Here is a 24319-nt window from a genome sequence, read left to right as displayed (position 1 = left end):
AAGGTGTCATTAGTAGAAGGAGTCTTTAGTAGAAATAGTCACCAGTGGAAGGAGTCTTTAGTAGAAATAGTCACCAGTGTAAGGAGTCACCATTGTAAGGAGTCTTGAGTAGAAGGAGTCTTTAGTAGAAGGAGTCACCAGTTGAAGGAGTCTTTAGTAGAAAGAGTCTTTAGTAGAAGGAGTCACCAGTGGAAGGAGTCACCATTGTAAGGAGTCTTGAGTAGAAGGAGTCTTTGGTAGAAGGAGTCTTTAGTAGAAGGAGTCACCAGTGGAAGGGGACACCATTGAAAGGAGTCTAGTAGAAGGAGTCTCTAGCAGGAGGAGTCTCCAATGGAAGGAGTCTCCAATATCATGTATGAAATAACAAAAGCTCCTTTTAATCAAGCTGGAGGACGGCATCAGAGCGCATGCTGGTTATAAAAGTTGTCGAAGACAATATATGGGCGGAGACTTGTGTCCTTTCTCTCTACCACCATTCATTTATTATTTATGAAAACATGCAGTGTGCTGACCAGGTAAGAGGATACATCATGTCAGAGTGTGTGTGCATGTGTGTATGAGTGTGTATAGAGCTCCTAATCAGCGCCCATCTGTTGAAACCCAGCCTCAGCCGGTGCAGAGGGACTAACAAGGCAGCGGTAATTAGTCGCTCAGTGCTAACGGCACCAATCAGACGGACGGAGCTGCTAACTGGCTGAACGGGGCAGGAGGGGGGCTGCAGTGACCTACTTTACATAAGCCCTGATGATGATGATGCAACACTGAGCAGGTATGAGCAGAAACGGAGACGCTCATCTCACTGCTGCTGGAGTGGACGTGCTGCCTTGCTTCTTGTCTTCCACTCTCTTTCACACACACACACACACACACACACACACACACACACACACACACACACACACACACACACAATCATGCTGGCACCATCACTGATATCCAGGTGATAGTTCGGCTCAGCACTTGTGAGCCGTCTCACACACACACACACACACACACACACACACACACACACACACGTCAAACACCTCGTCTACTAAAAGACGAAAAAAAAAAATAGGACTCGTTAGCCTGCCAGCCTGAGTCGAGCTTTTTTCCACTCGAGGTGAATATGTGAAGGGTGAGGACGGTGTGTGTGTAAAAACAGCACGGGGATTTTAGCAGGTTCTAAGTGGCGTACGTGAGACAGACCGGACAAGACGCGTCAGACGAGACGCATCAGACCCGAAGTCACTCGGTTTCTCAGTGAGAACATTTACATGCACATCTACTGATCTACAATGTGGTAACACAATAGGTTTATAAAAAAAAAAAAAAAAGCCTATTATTCATATTATGTAATAATATTGAGCGCAACTCGGTTGTGAGTGTGTGTGTGTGTGTGTGTGTGTGTGTGTGTGTGTGTGTGTGTGTGTTCGTCCTTTGGCGAGCTGTCACTCACGCCTGTTAACCCGAGAGTTTGCTTTTGCTCTTGACTGGAAATAAACGAGCTGCTAAACTGTTGCTTTCGGTTTCTGTGTGTGTGTGTGTGCGTGAGAAAGAAAGAAACGCCAGCGCTCTGACCCCGAGTTTACACACACAGAACGAGTCCATTAGATCTCAGTCTCTCGCTCACCGTGTGTTTCCAGTATACTGTATCTGTTTACTGTTTGCTCCTTCTTTCTCTCTATTTTTTTTCCTTTTCCTGTTGCTCTCTTACTGTTTCTCTCTACTCTCTGTCACCCACACTCACTTGCTGTCTCTCACACAAACACACACACACACACACACACACACACACACACACACACACACACACACACAGGAATTGTGACCCGGGGCCCGACAGTTCGGTCGCACGCGTATAAAGAGGCGCCCTGTAGCAAAAGCTGACTCACATCTCGCAGGAAGACGGAATGAGCAAGAGAACGTCAGCGACTGGTGTGAGGGACCTGTCACACACACACACACACACACACACACACACACACACACACGAGCACGAGCACAAACTGCACTGAATCATTCTCCATCATCCTCTGTAATAGACTCTATCTCTCCTCTCTTACTCTTTCTCTCTATCTATCTTTTTTTATCTCTCTATATTTGACAAACTTGTTCCTGTCGACCCAAATAAAATATAAAACTAATTTCATGACGCCGTTCAGGCAGAAAATAATAAATATAAACGTGAGAATCGGGTACTATTTAGATGAGACGCTTTATTGACCATGATCGCGTAGACGAGCTACAACTCGAAATGATTGGAAGCGAATTTCTGATCGTTTTGTACATTTTTTATTTCCAGCACCGGATGAATATCACGACGATAATAATAATAATAATAATAATAATAATAATAATAATAATAATAATAATAATTATCATCAATCATAATATAATGGATAATCTGTGTTAAAGGGATACTCTGAAAGTTTTCAGCTCCATATCTATTGAATGTAGCTCAAAGGAAAGATGTTGTACCTGTGAACGAAGATAATGGGTTCAAATCCCAGAACCACTAAGATTCCACTGCTGGGTTCTTGAGCAACTGCTCAGCTGTATAATTGCACTCTGGACAAAATTTGTGGACACCTGAGCATTTGATTTGTGTGTTTTTGAACATCTCATTCCACATTCAGTCCCCATTTGCTCTAATAATAATTTAGATTTTGTGGAGATTTATTCAGACACATGGGTGTTAGTAAAGTTTGGTACTGATGCAGGTGAGGTGATGAGGCCTGGGGTGCCGTCAGTGTTCACATTCATCCCAGAGGTGTTTAGAGTTCTATAGTGGGAGATCTTCCACTCCAACCCATGTGAAGCATATCTTCACAGAGCTGGAATTGTGCACAGGGGCATCGTCATGCTGGAACAGGTTTGGGTCTCTTAGTCCAATAAAAGGGACGATTGAATCCTACCGTATCCAAAGACATCCTAAACAATTGTGTGGTAACAGTAAGAAACCACATATGGCTGGAAAAGTAAGGTGTCCCAATACTTTTAGATATATATTTTATCTTTAGTCTACTTTGCGATCATCGGAGATAAGAGAAGTCTGTGGGGTAGATGTTGAAGCCACGGGATGAGAGTAGAAGCGACAAATTGTACACAAGTTTTTTCACTTATACAAAAAAAAGAATACTCACAGCTAATCTACTAGCGATGTGCATCTCCGATGCGAACTGATTTCGATTAAATGTGATTCAATGCAGTACGACGCAATGGAAAAAACATGTACTATGGAGTTTAATATGGTGCAGACAGTTCGCTTTTATTCCTTTGGTTCAAACAAACAGCAAATGATCAATTTACTTTAGTGCCTTCTGACTTCGAAACGCATGGCCCTTTTCACAAACAGGTCTGTGTAGTACAAAAAAAAGAGAAAAAGTTTCAAAAAAACCCGACGTTCTTTTCCCGTTCTGTCTTCAGGAAGACGCAGCTCTACCTCTGCCATGTTAATCTGTATTTTATGTGACTCTCAGGACACGCCTCCTGTGGCCTCCCCGGGTCTCCATAGTGTTGCGATATGTAAAACTTAAGTAGCAGCAGCGGTGCTGAGAAAACGCGCTTAAGAAACAAGCTAAATATAAAATACTGGTCACAAATGATTCGAAAAAATAAAAGTATAGCGCATCTAAAGATTATATGCAAATAAATAAAAAATGCCAACTTGTATCCGAAGCAAACATTTTTACCTCCATCTACTGTGTAATCTACTTATCAGGATGTATTTTGGGATTTAGGAGGAAACCAGAGAACCCTGCAGAATCCTGACATGGAGCAGCAACGCGAACGAACCGAACAAATTATGACATTTTTACGATGTAAGGTATAAGTTGTCTTGCATAATTCCTTTTCCGGTAACATTCAAAGCCTAGGAAAGTAAAAATATACATAAAGAATGCGATTAGACTTTGAGATAGACTGCATGTCATGTGATCATCACTCCAGACTCAACCCACATTAGACTGGCAGGAGAGACGAGTGTCTGAGATCTAGGTTTTGACCTTCAACCTTAGAGAGCGTGAAGATGATGTAACCGTCTGCAACCCTACTGCAAGAACAGTAACAGACTACACACAGCCTCGCTGCGTCGCTCGCTGAAAGAACACAGCGACAGGAAAGGAGGCAGAACAAGGGGAATGTGGGCGGGGCTATTTGACAGGATCAACAAAACAAACGAGAACGGAATGGAAGAAATAACGGAACGCCATTCTCCTTTTTCCTTCATTCGATCGCTACCGGATATTTTGTTGCTTTGTGTAATGAATCGAGTGAAATCCATTTTAAATCCTTATATCAGCGTCTCTGGAGCTGAATTGCAGCGCCATGAACCCCCCGTTTCCTCTCAGGAATTTCTCTCTGGTGGTGTTTAGACGATGGCGTCACTCCAAGCTTTCCAGATGTGATGTGCGTGAAGGCCTTAGTGCATGATTTACATTATTTTCGTTCTCACCCAACCAAACAGTAACCCCTAGTGCAATCCCTGAGGATTGGGGCGGGGTCACTCTGAATGAGACCACACCCATCAGAATAAAATCGATTCGTGATATGATTAATGTGGTCATTTGGAAGAGCTTTGGATTGATTTGCAAGGAGATTTAATTCATTTACAAGCCAATCATGACTCAGGACCGGAGTTTTTCATGAGTTTCTCCTGATCGCACTGCACCCTGATCACACTCATCTTGATCACACTGTACCCTGATCACACTCATCCTGATCACACTGTAACCTGATCACGATCTACACTGATCACATTGTACACTGATCACAATCTACACTGATCACCCTTATCCTGATCACAATCTACACTGATCACACTGTACCCTGATCACAATCTACACTGATCACACTGTAGGTTACAGTGTGATCACACTCATCCTGATCACACTGTAACCTGATCACAATCTACACTGATCACCCTTATCCTGATCACAATCTACACTGATCACACTTATCCTGATCACAATCTACACTGATCACACTGTACCCTGATCACACTCTACACTGATTACAATGTACCCTGATCACAATCAACACTGATCACACTTTACACTGATCACACTCATCCTGATCACAATCTACACTGATCACACTTATCCTGATCACAATCTACACTGATCACACTGTACCCTGATCACAATCTACACTGATTACACTTTACACTGATCACACTGTACCCTGATCACAATCTACACTGATTACACTTTACACTGATCACACTGTACCCTGATCACACTCATCCTGATCACACTGTACCCTGATCACAATCTACACTGATCACACTGTACCCTGATCACACTCATCCTGATCACACTGTACCCTGATCACAATCTACACTGATCACACTGTACACTGATCACACTCATCCTGATCACACTGTACCCTGATCACAATCTACACTGATCACACTGTACCCTGATCACACTCATCCTGATCAAACTGTACCCTGATCACAATCTACACTGATCACACTGTACCCTGATCACACTCATCCTGATCACACTGTACCCTGATCACAATCTACACTAATCCCACTTTACACTTATCACACTGTACACTGATCACACTCATCCTGATCACACTGTACCCTGATCACAATCTACACTGATCACACTTTACACTGATCACACTGTACCCTGATCACACTCATCCTGATCACACTGTACCCTGATCACAATCTACACTGATCACACTTTACACTGATCACACTGTACCCAGATCACACTCATCCTGATCACACTGTACCCTGATCACACTCATCCTGATCACACTGTACCCTGATCCCAATCTACACTGATCACACTGTACCCTGATCACAATCTACACTGATCACAATCTACACTGATCACATTGTACCCTGTTCACACTGTACCCTGATCACACTGTACCCTGATCACACTGTACACTGATCACACTGTACACTGATCACACTGTATCCTTATCACACTGCACCCTGATCACACTGTATCCTTATCACACTGTTCCCTGATCACACTCATCCTGATCACACTGTACCCTGATCACACTGTACCCTGATTACACTGTACCCTGATCACACTGTACCCTGATCACACTGTATACTGATCCTCATCTGCCTCATCTCATATTGTGCACTGTTTGTAGACCTCATAGGATTTTATATATACTTTTATTTATTTTACATATCTGTCTAAAAGATATTTAGGCTCATCATTAAAACTTCAATAAAGTTCTAATAAAGGAAGCCATTAACACCTCCCGTAACCCGGAATGAGGAGGGGCTGCGAGACAAGTGAAATAAGATTGTCAATAAATTGGTTTGATTCGACAATGTAATCGTTTAATCTCTTTGGGGATCAAATATGTGTAAATCTGGCTCTAGTGGAAAATTAGAGGTTAATAGAACAGCAAATAGGCACTGAATGTGGAATTGGATTTTTAAAAAGCAGGAATGACTCTATTTGTTCAGGTGTTCACAAACTTTTGTCTATATTGTGCATTAGTGTAATAATTATAATAATCGGTGCATGTCCAATATGTCAGTACTGACTCGTAGGCTGTTTCAATGTCCGTAGTCATGATATTTATTACAATAGATACTGGAGTATAGATTTATATTTTCCGCACCTGAAAAATAAAACGGCTGTTATATAAAAGTTCAGGGCGAACAGAGATTCGGATTAATGCAGTTTTACTCCGATAGCACTCCAGCGTGATAAGTGTCTCGTCTGGGTGACACCGGATTAGAAATCATTACTCCTTTACACTGTGAAATAAAAAAAATTTAAAAAGGAAGGAAGTTCGGTACCCTGAGAACCTTGGAATCGCAATCCAAATGCAACGACCTTGCATGTCTCGCATGCATCGAGTGCACATGTTGCCTCCGGAGCGTTGTGTTTTTTTTTTTTTTTTTTTTGCCCGAACTCCCTGACAGCAGCTTTGTGAGAGATTTCAGCAGATTTATACATAGCCACAGAAGCCTGGCGTCTCTGAAGACGGTGACAGATGAAGAGCGAGGCAGAAGAACACCTCTCAGTGTTGAACTACAGTCGCCCCATCTTCGAAAGTTCACATAAAGATTGGGCAGCGTGGCCCCAAAAGAGCAATCGATAGGTTTGTTTTGGCACAGCACTGCTGGGCATGAAAAGGATATCGACTGCACAACATGAAAAGGAATTGACCCTCGAGTTTCTGCCTAAAATGTAGGAGCGAAGGGAAGGAGTGAAAGAAAAGGCGTTTGGGATGATGGAAGAAAGAAAAAAAATAGACAAACAAATGGAAAGATAGAACGAGAGCGAGGAATAAATAATAAAAAAAGTTCCTAGAGCTTTTCACTCGTTCTAATTATTTCCACGTCTCTGATACTCTCCGCTGAAGTCCGACCTCACCGCCCTCCCGTTCCCACAGATCTCAGCCCGAAAACATGCTAACGATGAGTTCATAGCAGCGAACACACCCAGTCATGCGCTCCGAAGCTCCGTCTCTTGTGCACGCGACAACGAAATTGATCTAATAAACGCAGAACTCTGAAATCTGATTAGTTCAAAACATGCTTAACAATAAATTTACTGTTAACATTATGACACTTTACTTTTGAAGTATCCGTCCATGTATTCAGGTTCGTCTGTAAATAGATTTAAGTTCAACTTTATGCTCTAAAATTCTCAGCTAGGTTTTATTTTATTTTTTTATGATATGCCCATAGAGAAAACTGTTTGCTTGCTATCATTACTTATTTAAACTTAATTGTAACAAAAACCCTTTTTCTCGCTTCTGATTGGCCAGAAGCTGTTTTTCTAACCATAAGACAAATCTCTCACACACACACACACACACACACACACACACACACACACACACACACACACACACACACACACACATATATATATATATATATATATATATATATATATATATATATATATTTGCCTTTTCTAATAAGTTAGGGTTTGGAAATAAAACGAAAAAGAAACTTGCAAACAAAGTTTTAATAGAAAAAAACATAAAAAAAAGTGTGATGCTTATTGCTATAAGATAAGAGAAAGAAGTGGTAACATGACTCACAGATCCATTACAAACACTAAGAACGGATAAAAAGTAATAGATATTTTCTATAAATATGAAATTGGAACTTATTTTACAGACTTTGGCGAAACATCAGCAAAACATGAACAAAAGTTTTGGGACACCTGACATTTCCAGCCATATGTGGTTCTTATCCAAACTTTTACCACAAAGTTAGAGGCCCTCATTTGTATAGCGTGTTTTCGGATGCAGTAGTACAAACCTGATCCAGCTCCATTAAGATATGATTTACATGGGCTGGAGTGGAAGATCTTGCTGCTATAGAGCTCTGAGCTCAACCCCATTGAACAACTTTGGGATGAATTGGAACTCTGACTCCACCCCAGGCCTCCTATTGTTTACAAATCTCCACAGGCACACTCCAAAATCTAGTGGAACATCTTCCCAGAAAAGTGGAGGTTATTATAAGAGCAAATGGGGACTAAATGTACAATAGAATGTTAAAACATCTTTTTTTTTTTTTTTTGTCCATATGGTGTACCTGTCTGTGCATCTCTCTCTGTCTGTCTGTGCATATTTACCTGCATATCTATCTGTCTGTCTGTCATCTATCTATCTGTCTGTCTGTCTGTCTGTCTGTCTGTCTGTCTGTCTGTCTGTCTGTCTGTCTGTCTATCTATCTATCTATCTATCTAATCATTAGCATGTAGTTCCCATTTGCTGTTTCTGGCACCAGTGAAAGCCTGAACGTCCTACCTGAGAGTTTCATTAGCAGCTCGGACGCCACCTTCACGTTGATGTCGTGGCTGAGGATGCTGCCCTCTTGGCGCGGCCTCCCGGGCACTGCGGGGGCGTCATGGCCCAGGCTAAATGCCGGACACCTCGCCGGACTCGACGCCTCCTCCGCCTCGGGCTCCTCTTTCACACAGAACCCGCTCTTCAGCGCCTCCTTTTGGTTTGCCGCTGTGACAGAGAGAGAAAGGCAGAGGTGTGAACCCAGCATTCAAAACCAGGCAATTTTAACAAACAACAAAGGAGTAAAATAAAAACAGGCACAGGCGAGACACAAAATAGGAATTTTCCGCATCGGATGCTTTATGGTTAAGGCCACAGCAATAACCGCCATGCGTTTAAAGTGAAAGAAGGATGTTGGTTGGTTTATTTATTTATTTATTTACCCGTGCAGATTTTTTTTTCCTTTTTATTTAATGCTTCGGGGGCTGAATTTGTTCACCGGGCTCGTTTTGCATCTGGGCCACACATAAAGAGCTCGGAGGAGGATGCTGGGAGGAAGGAGAACCAGGCAGCACTGCAGGGTTATTTTAGTAGTGGCATCCTGAGACTCGACACGCACAGTCTAGTGTAATGCACTTGGAAAGGAAGAGTGTGTACAGGGCTTTAGTGGACGATGCAGGTGTTATCAAGGCCTTCCATCACTTCCTGTAATGTTTCCCTCGGTTGTTAGCACAAGCCATGATGAAACCGACTGATAAACCAGGTCTGAAATTCTGCACATAACCAGAGGACTTTTACAGACTGCATAGGCAACAAAATTCCAAATGTACACATGAAGTACCTTTTATGTTGTGAAATAAATAAAAATAAATACATTTTTTTCAATGTAATTATTATGTTTCTTTCGGCTTCTCCCGTTAGGGGTCGCCACAGCGGATCCTCCGCATGTTTGATTTGGCACATGTTTTACGCTGGATGCCCTTCCTAACGCAACCCTCCCCAATTTATCCGGGCTTGGGACCGGCACTGAAAGTGGCTGGGGATGGTTCCCTGACCGGGAATCGAACCCGGGTCGCAGCAGTGAGAGCGCTGCATCTTAGACCACTAGACCATGTAAAAAAACATGAAAACTCCTGTAGTAGATAGAAAACATAACATTTTGACATTTATGCCATTTCTTATCCAAAGCGACTTACAATGATCTCATTTATACAACTAATCAGTTGAGGGTTAGGGGCCCTACTCAGGGGCCCAGCAGTGGCAGTCTGGTGGCAACGTAAACCTCTGTATGGTGTATTATTCATCTTGATATATTCTGGTCTTTAGCACTGAGCTACCACTTCACCCAGAGTTGATTGTCCAAAGTTGATTTCGCAGTCTTGATTCCTCAGAGTTGATCCCCAGAGTCAATTCCCCAGAGTCGATCCCCTATAGTTGATTCCCTGAGTGGATCCCCCAGAGTTGAATCCCCAGGGTGGATTCCCCGAGTAGATCCCCCAGAGTTAAATCCCCCCAGAGTGGAGCCCCCCCAGAGTGGATCCCCCCAGAGTGGATCCCTAGATTTGATTCCCCAGAGTAGATCCCAAGGCTTGATCCCACAGAGTTGATTCCCCAGAGCTAATTCCTCACTGATGATTTCTGAAAGTAGATTTTCTCAGAGTTTTTTTTTTTTTATAACACAATGCCCTAAAGGGCTTTATTGCAAAGCAATCGAACAGAACTTTGAGATAGACGTATAGCTACATTTAATGACATGGAACTGATTTGGGTAAAGACACCAAAAAATGTTATCTGTATACATCACAAAACTAATTTACGATATTTATCTGAGGTAAGAACATGGCAGCAAAACAGGAGTCTTTAAAATAAAAATAAAAAAAAGAATGTAATTAACACTAAAATGAAAATAAAGAAAATAAAGTCTTAAATCTTTTAATGATTCAGTATAACATTTTATCAAAGCAGATTTTATCCTATCTATCTATCTATCTATCTATCTATCTATCTATCTATCTATCTATCTATCTATCTATCTATCTATCTATCTATCTATCTATCTATCTATCTATCTATCTATCTATCTATCTATCTATCTATCTATCACAAAGTGGTCATTATTGTCATACCATCATATCGCCCAGTTGCATAATCCCAGCTTGAGAGGACGTAAAGGGTCTGGATAAACGTCGAATTCCAAATAACAATGAGCATTCAGACACAAAAACCGACTCGGATCTTTCATATATATATTTTTCATACGAGCGCCTGATCGATTTCTCTGAGCACTGAGTAAAATACAGTGGCTCTGTAGAAGCCGGCGTGTGTTTACACTTCGCTGTGCACTTCATATAGAAAGCAAACACTTTATTTGCAGAAGAGGAGTGGGATCGCCGTGAATACCACGATGCTCGGCTCTATTTGCATAAAAAGCTCATATCTTTCCGTGACACACGAGCGCAAAGCCCCTCTGAATGCCGCTCGTTGTTAAATCGTGTCCTGTTCACATATGCGTCGGTGTTTTTATTTGTCAAGCTCCTGCTTATCGTTTCGCTAACTGTCAGGATTAGCCCCGGTGCAAAAAGGCAAGCATTTGATAATGGCAGGGAATAAAGCCATCAGGGCAATTTCGGAGCATGATTAAAAAATGGTGCGCGCTCAAAAACAACGTCGAGGTGCGCGGAGAGTAATTAAAGCAGCGGCTTGTGGCCCCCCGGCCGCATTACAGCCAGGTCAAATCTAACAAACTGACTGCACAGCATGTTTGTTTTGACTGTCTCCATTAAGCCTAAAGGCTGCTGAGTATGATGTGTTATTATGCACAGAGGTGTAATGGGGAAGGGAGCAGAGCTGCTTCACGGGTTACCGTGAGGCTAATCAAGCCCTTCCTGCGCTGTACTATACAGTATGCTGCAGAAGTAGGCCATTTCTAATCAGGCACAGATTAATAATTAATATCAAGACGTGGAGCAAACTTTCATATGCTGCCAAGAACACTGGCCTGGGCTTCTCTCTGACATGAACTCACATTAAAGCCTGCTTTCTCTTCACAAAAGATCAGCCCAGCTTTCTTACGTGCTATTTTTTAATTCCCAACACGATCTGATATTTGAAAGATGCAGTCAAAGTGAAAGATGATTCAATACTATGTGATGTAGAACTGGTTTAATACACTACGGTAAAAAATATTCCCCGAATCAGTTTCACCACATCCCTTTTACTAAGACTGAAATGCACAGAAGTCATACCTCCATCCCTTAGACTGAGACATACAGGCCACACCCCCATCCCTTAGACTGAGACATACATGCCACGCCCCCATCCCTTAGACTGAGACATACAGGCCACAACTCCACCCCTTACACTGAGCCATACAGGCCACACCCCTATCCCTCAGACTGAGACATACAGGCCCACCTCAATCTCTTAGACTAAGACATTCAGGCCACACCTCCATCACAAAGACGAACATTCACAGGACACACTCCTTTACTAAGAATGACAAACACAGAGGTCACGCCTCCTTTACTAAGACTCACAGACACACAGGACACACCCCCTTTATTAGGACTGATAGATACAGAGGCCACACCCCCTTTACTAAGACTGACAGACACAGGCCACACCTCTTTTGCTAGGACTGACAGATACAGAGACCACACCCTTTAATAAGACTGACAGATACAGAGACAACATTACTTTACTATGATGGAAACACACAGGCCACACCTCCATCAGTGACAGTGACAGATACAGAGGCCACACCCTTTTTACTAAGACTGACAGATACAGAGACCACACCTTTTAGAAGACTGACAGATACAGAGACAACATTACTTTACTAAGATGGAAACACACAGGCCACACCTCCATCAGTGACAATGACAGATACAGAGGCCAAACCCCTCTGAAAGACACACAGGCTACAGCTCCACTCAGCCTTTTATTCACTGAGGCCACACCTCAATCACGAAGACTGACAGATATAGAAGCCACACCCCCTTTTCTAAGGTTGACAGACACAGAGGCCACACCACCATCAATGAGACTGACAGATACAGAGGCCACACCCCCTCTACTAAAACTGATAAAGACACAGAAGCCACACCCCTTTACTAAGACTGACAGACACACCTCCACACCTTCTGGCCTGAGTGTCTCTTTGCTTTCTCCATCTTTAAACCTTCTCTCTCATTCCTCTCGCAGGTGAGTGGGGATGTTATCCCTCATTCCTGACACGGTTACAACTCGCCTCCCAGCAGCTATCTAATGTCCTCTTGCCCCAAACCTTGTAAATACACACTCTGTAACAGCGCAAACGCGTGTTGTCATCAATCTGCGGCGGGCGGTCGTCCGGCTGCTCTGATGGCTCTGATTAACGACGATGTGCGAGCGAAACGCAGTTGGACGGAGATCCAGGCCAGGTGATGAGACGTGGCCGGCAGGGTGTGTGACCTTCATGCACAAAAGTGAGCGCAGTGTACCGGGCACCGAAGAGGGCGCGACTCGGGCACCGGCTGGAAATGTCACCAGTCAGACGTCAACGGGAGGACAGAGCGAGGCCGGGTCAGCACCTGGAAGGGCGTCGTCTAATTAAGAGCGTGTTGGGTCGCGTGTCCTATCAGGCAGGGACAGCGCATTACACAAACATCCCCCCAAACTCTCACACACTCACACACACATGAACACTTCCTCTCAAAGGCACACATAAAAGTACAAGTTGGAGACGTGGGAGCAGCGACAAAAGTCACACCAATTCTGGTGACCTTTCGAATTGTATCTAAAAATAGGCTGAAATTTCCATTCAAATTTGTGTTACCGTGAGCGCTGAATAATTTATCGGTTTGATCTGTCAGACAGTTTGTGTTTTCTGATCCCCTTTTTTCCCTTTAAGCCCCAAAAGCCCACAGATCCCCCAAAAGCATATCATAAGCCGTGTGAAATGAGATGAGCCCAAATCTTCGATTTGAATCTCATTTGAGTCTTCGCTTACTTTAAAATTCCACCATATAAAACATTTCCTTTTTTGAAAATACCCTTAAAGTGCTATGTGATGAGTTCCTCTCCTCTAGAGGTGGCCAATCTGCTGTCTATAGTTACTAGAGAAATAATAAGAGTAACCTTGCTTACAAGTAAGGGACAAAACGTGGGAAACACCCGATTAGCATCGTGGAAACTATTTCCTATTATACCTATTATAACTGTATCCTCACATTTGAATAGGCTTAGTTATAAACACATGGACAGCCAGGTAAACAAAGCAGGAAGTCTGTGTTTGAGTGATGGGCTGTGGAAAAGCTGAACACAATTCTCATCATCATGGCACCTGACATTCTGATATAATACAAACCATTATGCAACAGATGCACCTATGTTCAGCCTGTCACTGGTCCAAGCCACGGTTCCTACATGCCTGAAGACTATGACCATCATACCAGTGCCTAAGCACTCAGGTGCTGAATGCCTGAATGTCTTTTGCCCAGTTCCACTAACCCCTATTTTTATGAAGTGTTTTGAGAAACTGGTTCTAAATCACCTCAGTGCGGGCCTACCACCTACACTGGACCCACACCAGTTCGCCCGAACAGGATGCAGTTTCCACGGCTCTTCATTCAGCCCCTACCCACCTGGATAAAAATGACACCTACAATCAGAATGCTCTGATGTTCTTTGACTTTGGTTCTGCTTTCAGTACAGTCCTCCCCACTGTACTGATCACTAAGCTCATTGACCTGGGTATCTGCACCTTTACTTGCAGATGGATTATGGACTTTCTCACAAACAGACCTCAATCTGTTAGGTTGGGCAAACAATCCACATCCTCAATCCTCATTCTGAACACTGGCATCCCACAAGGCTGTGTTCTAAGCCCACTGCTCCATTACCTGTTCACCCATGATTGTGCGCCTCTGCATAACTCCAGCATCTTCATCAAATATGCCGATGACACCGTGGTCAGACAGATCAGCAACAATGACAAATCGGGCTACAGGGAGGAGATCCGAAGCCTGACAGCCTGGTGTGCCACCAACAAACTGACCCTCAATGCCATGAAGACTAAAGACTGTGAATGCCGGACCATCGTAAAAAGCATTTCACTGCATGTCGTACTCTGTATGTATGTGTATGTGACAAATAAAATTTGATTTGATTTAAAAGAGCTAATTGTGAACTTTTGGAAATCTAACAGCAGGAGACACTTCATATTCTACATCAATGAAAATGTGGTAGAGCATGTCTCCAGCTTTAATTTCCTGGGAGTTCACATCTCTGAGGATCTGTCCTGGCACCAGAACACTTCAGCTCTGGTTAAGAAGGCACAACAACACTTGTACTTATTGAGAAATCTTAAGAAAGCTCATATGTCCCCAGAGATTCTAACGAGTTTTTACCGCTGCATCATCGAGAGTATCCTGACCAACTCCATCAGTACGGAGGTTCACTGTGTGTGAATCACTGGCACCCAACTACCCGCTATCAAGCACCTTCACCACAGCAGATTCCTGTGCAGAGCTCACAAAAACATCAAGGACTCAATACATCCCAGTCACAAACTGTTTAACCTCCTTCCCTCAAGAAGGAGATACAGGAACATACGCACCAGAACCAGCAGGTTCAGTGCCAACGTTTTCTGTCCACCATCACACTACTGAACTCTACACTACACCGTTAGATCACTGTATAAACACTGTATATAACATCTGTACAATTATACACAATGTACATACAGTCAGGTCCATAAATATTGGGACATCGACACAATTCTAACATTTTTGGCTCTATACACCACCACAATGGTTAACAAGTGGGAGGCACATATGCAAACTGTTGTAATTCCTACACCGTTCACCTTTGGATGTAAATGCCCTCAAATTAAAGCTGACAGTCTGCAGTTAAAGCACAACTTGTTCGTTTCATTTTAAATCCATTGTGGTGGTCTATAGAGCCAAAAAATTTAGAATTTTGTCGATGTCCCAATATTTATGGTCCTGACTGTATTACATACTGTATTTTATACTCCTAATTCTCTACACATATTGTGCCTTACATACATCTACACTACTTTTTTATTTATGTGTATCTATATATACCTTACTGTACATTCTGCCCAATATTTCACATATTTCATGTGTATATATATATTTAGTGGACTTGTTTATTCAGCTTTTGCACATTTTTTCCCCACTGCTGTAGCCTTATAACCTTTTACTGCTGTACCTTTACAACAGTTTCTGCACATTTTTCACTGCCATAGACTTTAACTTGTACTTTTTCAACAATGTCTACACATCTCTTTACTGCTATTGCCTTTATACTTATTCACCATACATATGCTTACATATATATATATATATATATATATATATATATATATATATATATATATATATATATATATATATATATATATACCACAATCCGCAATGATGCTCACATCCGGCAATTAAAACCGTCCGTGTGGAAACATAAGTTTTTCCATGTTCTTTTTCCATGTGTTTAATAGACGTAAACAAGTCCTTTTAAAAACATGTCTACCGTCTTTGAAAAACTTTATGTTCTTTATGCTCTATGGGTAGGGTTGTTTCAGTAATAATAAACATACATTTGCATAAAGCATCCATACTTGTCCATGCCCATGTTGATTAGAGCATTAAAAACGTAAGTTTTAATTTAAGGTACATTTAGAACAGATACAAATATATCTCAAACCAGTTGTTAAGTTTTTCCATGATTCATTTATACTTTTGCATTTTCTTTCCTGCACAATTTGCACAAAAACACACAACTTGCCTTCATCTCACATCTCCAGGAAAACTGTAAAGATTCTGCTAGAGATGATGTATGTGGCATGTGCAGCCGTGGCTACAGTGAAAGGAGACTTGTTCAGTTGTGTTTTATTAATGCTATTCATTTTTGCTGTATGAGATTCCTGTCTGTTATGCAGCGCTCTGTTATATTGCATTTCTGTATAATATTAAAGGTTTCCATTGCCATGGCGGACAGACAGACAGACAGACAGACAGACAGACAGACAGACAGACAGACAGACAGACAGACAGACAGACAGATAGATAGATAGATAGATAGATAGATAGATTTTGACCGCACAATGAATCGAAGATGAAATGTTAGGCCACACCTCCTTCAAGCATCTTCCATGCAGAGGTAGAAATCCTTTGGCTCGGCTTTAATCCTTTGGAAACTCTGTATAATTGTCCATTTTGAACATTATATCAGTGTCAAATTATTCGCAAATAGTGAATATAATGGCCACATGGCTATATAAAGTGGTCTCACTTTTCTCTTTGCTGCCTGAATACAGTAACATCATGAGTCAGAGTGCTCTGGTTACTGCAGCCGCTTTCACTGTGGCTGTCAGCCAGCCCCTCTCTCTCTCTCTCTCTTTCCCTCATCCATCTCTCTGGCAGATGCTTGTCTGGTCCTCCTCACCTCTGTCACTGTCCTGACTGGCCACTATCACTCCACTTCATTAGCCCTGCACCCCTGTAACAGCAGCGTGATCTCCACCGCTAATGTCAGAGCGCTGGTTTCAGGGGCCAGACATGGCTGTGTGATTGTGCACACGCAGGTACAGGAGCTGGCAGTCACAACAAAGCCTGACGCTCACCAACACAAACGTGTTGATGAAAAGAGAGAGGAAGAGGAAAAAAATATAACTAGATATTGAACTGATGAAAACGATCAGTGCAAAAAAATCTGGAATGGAGTCGATTCCAAATATCAAAAAGTCCTACTCATTACGATTTAAAATGGGCTTGATAATCATATACTCGTTTAGACACAAACTCATTTTCTGCTCAACAATCAATATAGACATTTTACCTCATATCTCAAGGTGTTTAAAATGTTTACACGATTTTAATTACTCCAAAGACAGGTCGTACATTTCACAACTCGGCCTTCAATAGTCTCCTGCCTGAATCAATCCACCTCTTCATAACATCATTATGAAATCACGGTTATAGAAACCGTCAATATTATAGAGAAAAGCAGTACAACAGAAAAGCAGTACAACAGAGCGCTGCATCACATACAGGAATCTCATACAGCGAGAACGAATGTCATTACTAAAGCAAGAAACCCAATGATACATTTCAACAAGTCTCCTTTCACTGTAGCCACAGCTGCACCTCCTGCATACATCCTTTCCAGCAAAAGCACCGATATTCACCTCATAAAATAACCCCTGGGGTTTTCCGTGCATTATTCAGGTTTCATAGGGATTTGAGACGAAGGGAAATGTTATGTTTCTGTACAAATTCTACGTACAAGAAAACACAAAAGTATAAATGGTTCATGAAAAAGCTAATTACTGTTTTGAAGTATATCTTCGACCAAATCAATTTCTTCTCCTCTGTCAGCCGTTAAGGAATGAAAACACAAACAAACAAAAAAACAGCCATTATATCCACACAGATATATTTTACCCTGTGCAGTCTGCTACAATAGCTTGGCGCATTCAATCAAAAGACGTGAAAATGCTGACTTTATTGGACTCCTTCTAGAAGGCCCCAGTTGAACTAACAGCCTTCAAGCAGCAGGTAATTTAATCTCTAGTCACCCACCCTCCAGCCATATATGATTTAATGTAAACCTGTACACAGTCATCTAATCAACCAATCATGTTGGCAGCAGCCAAAACGTTATACAGATACCAGACCATACATTTAGTTATACATCACAGGTTTACACCAACTTCTGAATGAAGAAAATGTGTGAAAAATGTTACCTGATACCAGAAATGCTTGAGCATTTCAGCTCCAACTCGTGATCACCCACACACTCGCTAGTGTTTACTTTGAGTGGTGCGAAAAACAAAAATCATCGTGTGAGTTCTGTGACAGTTCTGTCAGTGTAAACGTCTTTTTCAGAAGTGTGTGTGACAGAAAAATGTGGAGTAGCAATGGGTCGTTCATAAACGATTCGTTTTGAACGAGTCTTCAATGGGATTTAGAAGAATGAGTAGTCTCAAAGAGTGATTCGATAATTTTTGAGTGAGTCTTTAGAGTGACTCAAAAGGATGAGTAGTCTCAAAGAGTGATTCATTAATTTTAAACGAGTCTTTAATGTGACTCAGAAGAACGAGTAGTCTCAAAAAGTGATTCGTTCATTTTAAACGAGTCTTTAATTTGACTCAAAAGAACGGGTAGTCTCAAAAAGTGATTTGTTCATTTTAAACGAGTCTTTAATGTGATTCAGAAGAACGGGTAGTCTCAAAGAGTGATTCATTCATTTTAAACGAGTCTTTAATGTGATTTAGAAGAACTGGTAGTCTCAAAAAGTGATTCATTCATTTTAAACGAGTCTTTAATGTGACTCAGAAGGACGAGTAGTCTCAAAGAGTGATTCATTAATTTTAAACGAGTCTTTAATGTGACTCAGCAATGATTGCAATGAGCAATGAGCTAATCTCAAGCAATGATATGTTTATTTTCTACTCTACACAAAGCATCAAGAAATCGTCATAGGATGTGTACAGGAAACAAAATTAAGTATTTCATCTTTCAACTCTTCTAGTTCGACTTTTGTTTCTTTTATGACGTGACTCCCATAGACGCTATGCAGTGCATTAAACGGAATTGAGTAGGTGATCTCATGAGTCCGCTGATCCGTGTCATTCGTCGTTTTGTCATGTGACTCCCTTAGATGCTATACAATACAATTGATCAGTTTTCTTGCCACAAATCTTGACATTATTGTTACAACAAATATGGGAGTCATGTGACAAAAGAACTGAAGACACTGACCAGAATGACCGATCTTTCCATCACTAAGGAGCAGACTGGTTCAACGTGCCAGGAAGGATAACATAACTCAAATAACCACTCTTTCCTACCGCGGTGAGCAGAAAAGCATCTCAGCATGCGTAACAAAGGTGGATGAGCTACAACAGACTCAGACCAGGTTAGATTTCTCTCCTGTCAGCCAAGAACAAGAAATCTGAGGCAATTTCAAAAAATAAGTCACCTGGTCTTTTTCCTATTAAAATGGATGATGAGTGTAGGTCACAGTTGATGCTGTTTTCTCGGCCTCCGTGCGCCGGAAGCCACCGGCATGAATAGGCGTTTTTAATCCACTGCTTTTTGAATTTATATTTTAATCTCGATGCCAACATGTCAGCCTCCTCTCCTTGTCCTCCGCTCCTTCCTCCAGCCGGCGTGTTGAGAAGTGAAATGAATAGGTAACGCTAATCCGTGGCTGCCTACGGAGATATTTTAATCTCGCTGGCTTCACGGCTCTGGACCCAGCATGCAAAAGCACAGACCTGGCGTGGTGCATATTGAAAAAAAAAAAGGAATGAAAAAGCCGCAGTGCCTGGTGCAGATCGCATGAAAAGATGAGGCGAAGGATAAATGGAAATGAGCGGAGTAAATAAGTGAATAGTGATGGAAGACGGTCTCGGCTGTCCACTGTGTTTTTGTGGACTTTCAAAAAACGTTTTCAAAGGTTAGCATGGTAATGTTGTACGTGAGGTCATTAGCGGTCAGTTTTATGAACTTGCTCAAATGTAGTTTTAATAGGCAAAAGTTCACAAAATTGCATTAGCTATAAGTAAAAGCTCTAATATTTTACTTCTTTTATGCTACACTATATGCACTAAAGTTTGTGGACACCGGACCATAAGATTTATGTGCTCTTAGAGCATCCCACTCCACATTAGGACCCTGTTTGCTCTTATTAAAACCTCCACTCTTTTGAGAAGATGTTCCAATAGATTTAAAATGATCTTGTGTAGATTTGTGATCATTCAGCCACTAGGGTGTTAGTAAAGTCAGGTAATAATGTAAGTGAGATGAGGAGGCCTGGGGTGGTGTCAGTGTTCACATTCATCCCAAAGATGTTCAAAAGGGTTTGTAACTCTGTAGCAGGCCATTTAATACCTTCTACTGCAACCCATGTAAAGCAAATCTTCATGAGGGTGGTTTTGTGCACAGGTGCATTGCCACATTGGAACATGATTGGGTCTGGTGATGGTGATGGATATTAACACTGTATAGCCCTATTCGGACGGGACTGGTTTTAAAAAATTAAAAAAGAATTCTGTTTTACAGACGTACTTTGTGATTTTAATCCCATCCGAATCTGCCATGTCTGTCTTTCTCTCACACGACCTCTGTAAAAATTCCAGAGCAAATTACCTACTGTTTTTCAGCAAACTCGGCGGCCCTCTGAGAAATCTAATCCCGTCCGTATGCAAATGTCCGTGATTGCCGAAAATGTTTTTTCCAAAACGCGTTTTCTTGTGCGTTTTGGTCAACGTGAACTACCGTACTAACCCTAGCGCGCCAGTATTCTAGTTTCTGCTCGGTCATATGACCATACGCAATCCACGCATCCTGGACATGTGGTCTTGTGCAATGCCCACATGTAAAACACAGACACTCCTACCTCCGTAATTAACACGGAGATGTTAGTTCCGTCCGAATACATACATGAAATGACAGACGTCGGCTGAAAAAAAATCTAACTCAAACGTCGTTTGGAAAACTAGTCCCGTCCGAATAGGGCTTAAGAAGTCCACACATCTGTCAACATCCAGCAAAAGCTGACAGCAAAGTCCTAGAAGTGTCTAAATCTGTTTAATAAATGAATTAAATAAAGAAGACGGACGGACGGACGGACGGACGGACAGACAGACAGACAGACAGACAGATAGATAGATAGATAGATAAATAGATAGATAAATAGATAGAAGGATAGATGGAAAAATAAATGCTGCTCAACTAAAAAACCAATAAACAGAAGGCACAGGATGACATGAAAATTACTGAGAGAGAGCTACAAATAGAAAGAGGTAAAAATGAAAGCATATTTCAAACATAAAGGATGTGAAAAAAAGAAAAAAAAATGCTTCAGACATTTGACCTTGCTGAGACCTTGACCCTATTTGGATGGATTCCCAAATCTTATCGGGTTCATCCCTGGTTACTATGATCATTCTAAAAAAAAAAAAAAACGGGTCATTGACTGGATTCTTGAGGATCTCAGCTGTAAAAAGCCTCAGCCGCTCCGTGGCATACACACCATCCTCATTACTTGGAGCTCACTGTGAAGGTGTCCGTGATGATGGCAGTTTTCTGCTGGAGCTCATTTCCAAGTGTAGTCGGAATTTCCCCAGGTCTGTAAAGGAGGAGGATTTTCGCCGTATAATCCGGCGTAGAGGAGGCGTGTTAGAGAATGGTTCGGCTCGTCTGTTATAGAGTTGATTTGATTGGGATCGTTTTGCGGTATGAAGCAATGATGTTAAACGGGCACTGAAATAGGCACGGTGTGAAAAGCTCTGTCAGGAAGTGCTGCTGGAGGAAGCGGATGCATGTGCACAAGACCCTTAAGATAAATATGGATACAAGCAGCATCTCTACTTCCTGAGAAAACTCCGGAAGGACGAAACTCCCACCCACCTGTCCTCACTACCTTCCATTAAGGGACTATGTGGAGCATCCTGACCTGCTACATCACTGCCTTGGTTGGGAATTGCACCGTTTTGATTGCAAGACTGTGAGAAACAGCTGAGAAGAACACTCTTTACCCTCCTGGAAAAAGGTACTGAAGCGTTCATGCCTTACAGTTTCTTTCCACAAGCCATTCGACTCCTTGATACAAAGCCGCTGGACACGCACGCAAACACACAATTGAACCAATTCAATAAAACTGCCTTTAACAAATTGCTATTAAACCACCAATGTTTACAAAGTTTTATTATATGGACAATCGATTTGCACTGACACACTTATACTGTACTGATTTTTGCTGCAAAGCAGTGCAAATCATGTGTACATTTATGTTAGTTCATGAAGCACATCAGTCCTGGAGGAACGTTGTTTCGTTTCATTGTGTACTAAGGCTGGGTATCGGCAATAATCTGGCGTGATACAGGGGTACTTGCGATACTGTGAGCACGGCGATATATTGGGATAGTTCGTCTTTTAGAAATTGGATTTCGTTTAAAAAAAATTATTTAACCAGGAAGTACATTATAAATAACACTGCTGAACCTGGAACCTGTGCCAGCAATACCTGTATCTCACCTCAGTGGCATCAAATGTTTTCCAATACATGAACACAAATATTATCATTGTACTCAAAATGAGTAATTAAAAAATATATATATTTTTCTAAACACATGCACATAGTCGTTCAATACACATAATATGAAGTGTGAGTGATGATGATTAGTGAAATATTTTATTAGTATTATCATTACTATGCTGGTAGTAGAAACATGATTTGAACACTAACTAGTGATTTACATCTTAAAGCTACAACCCTAAAGAGGCAAGAAAATAAAGAGTAATAAAGACTATTATTTCTATTATAAAGGTAGAGAATGCAGTCAGGAGAAGAAAGACTCGCGCAAGTGCAGTCTACTCTAACTTTACGTTTGTGTATAAAGCAGTTCTTTAAACCACAAATGATGCTTTGTTTGGTTATAAACGGAACCACGAACAGCACGTGATGTTCCTGAGCTGTTTATTGCCATTGTAACATTTTCCCGCCAGGAAAAAACAAACCGCACATAAACGAAACATTAACCTCTATTGGCCTCGATGTTGCTATTAGAATTTATACACGCAATCGTTTTTTCAGCAGACGTCCACAAGAAAACAGGTGGATACTAACGCTAAAATTAGTGGCGTGCCCTCATGCTAGTGTTTTAAGTAACATTTTAGTGTATATATATCAAGTTCAAGGTCAAAGTCGAGCCGTCCGCGACAGTCGGTGTAATGCAAGATGTCTGAAACAGTCATTCCAGACTTATAGGAAGCGACACAAATGGCTCATTGGTTGTTTCCGATATTTCTATTACTGAAGAGAATGACGTTTTTTGACTTTTTGGGGGCTTCGGGAAAACAGGAGAATATGTGAACGATTGATCTGGTTGAATTAATGTTGCACCCAATTGTGATTGTAATAATAGATGACAGAGTTGACGGACTAAGAAGAGGAACTTCGGCCCCCCCCAACTCCCTAGATAGCTAAACCTGTCTGCTTTTTTAGTGCCACGACCCCAAATCGACTTCTGTGCAACGTGACTATCATATTTAAACTCAACGATAGGAGCTTTCATTAGATCTTGCCTTCACCGATCTATTCATCTGAACAGGTAGGATAATTCCTGTCTCTCCCCCTCCAAAACACACAGAGCAGCTGATTGCCCGTGACAGAAGCCACGCCCACCTCTGCAGTACAAGACCCGTGGGGCGCTCTTGTAGCGGTCTGCATTTCAAAGCTTTTTTTTTTGGCTTTTATCTCTGAATGGGGACGGAGATCGCTACTGGACGTCTGACGCTCATGTCTGTGCGTGGTGAATAAAAGCCGATTGGTTGAACGGGCTGAAACGATCTGTGGAGGCCCCTCCTTTGTCTCCAAAAAGACAATTATGTCAGAGGTCGAGGAGAGTTCAGAATGTGTGTGGATATGACAGAGTGAACGGGTTTTGCCCGGGGATCTAAAAAACACTACCCCGCTGTCACTGGCTCTTCTCTCCGTCTCGTCCTTTCATCCCTTTGTGCTGTTTTCCATCCCTCACTCTCTCCGTCGAGTCGCTCGTGCAGCAGTGTGACAGCAGCCG

At 41.9% G+C, this 24319-nt stretch overlaps 1 protein-coding gene across 3 annotated transcripts in view; it reads right to left on the bottom strand.

The window, feature by feature from the left end:
* The window catches only part of znf827 (zinc finger protein 827), a 123023-nt gene that overhangs the window by 45458 nt on the left and 53246 nt on the right, over positions 1-24319 (bottom strand). For all 3 annotated transcript variants that reach the window (XM_046868990.1, XM_046868980.1, XM_046868994.1), the window contains one exon: positions 8749-8955. In XM_046868990.1, the coding sequence (XP_046724946.1) occupies positions 8749-8955 (207 nt within the window). The remainder of the gene's footprint in view (positions 1-8748; positions 8956-24319) is intronic.

The sequence above is a fragment of the Silurus meridionalis genome, chromosome 2, assembly GCF_014805685.1.
Source record: "Silurus meridionalis isolate SWU-2019-XX chromosome 2, ASM1480568v1, whole genome shotgun sequence".
Taxonomy (NCBI): Eukaryota; Metazoa; Chordata; class Actinopteri; order Siluriformes; family Siluridae; genus Silurus; species Silurus meridionalis.
Note: the sequence above shows the minus strand (reverse complement) of the source record. Positions and strands in the feature narration are given on the sequence as shown.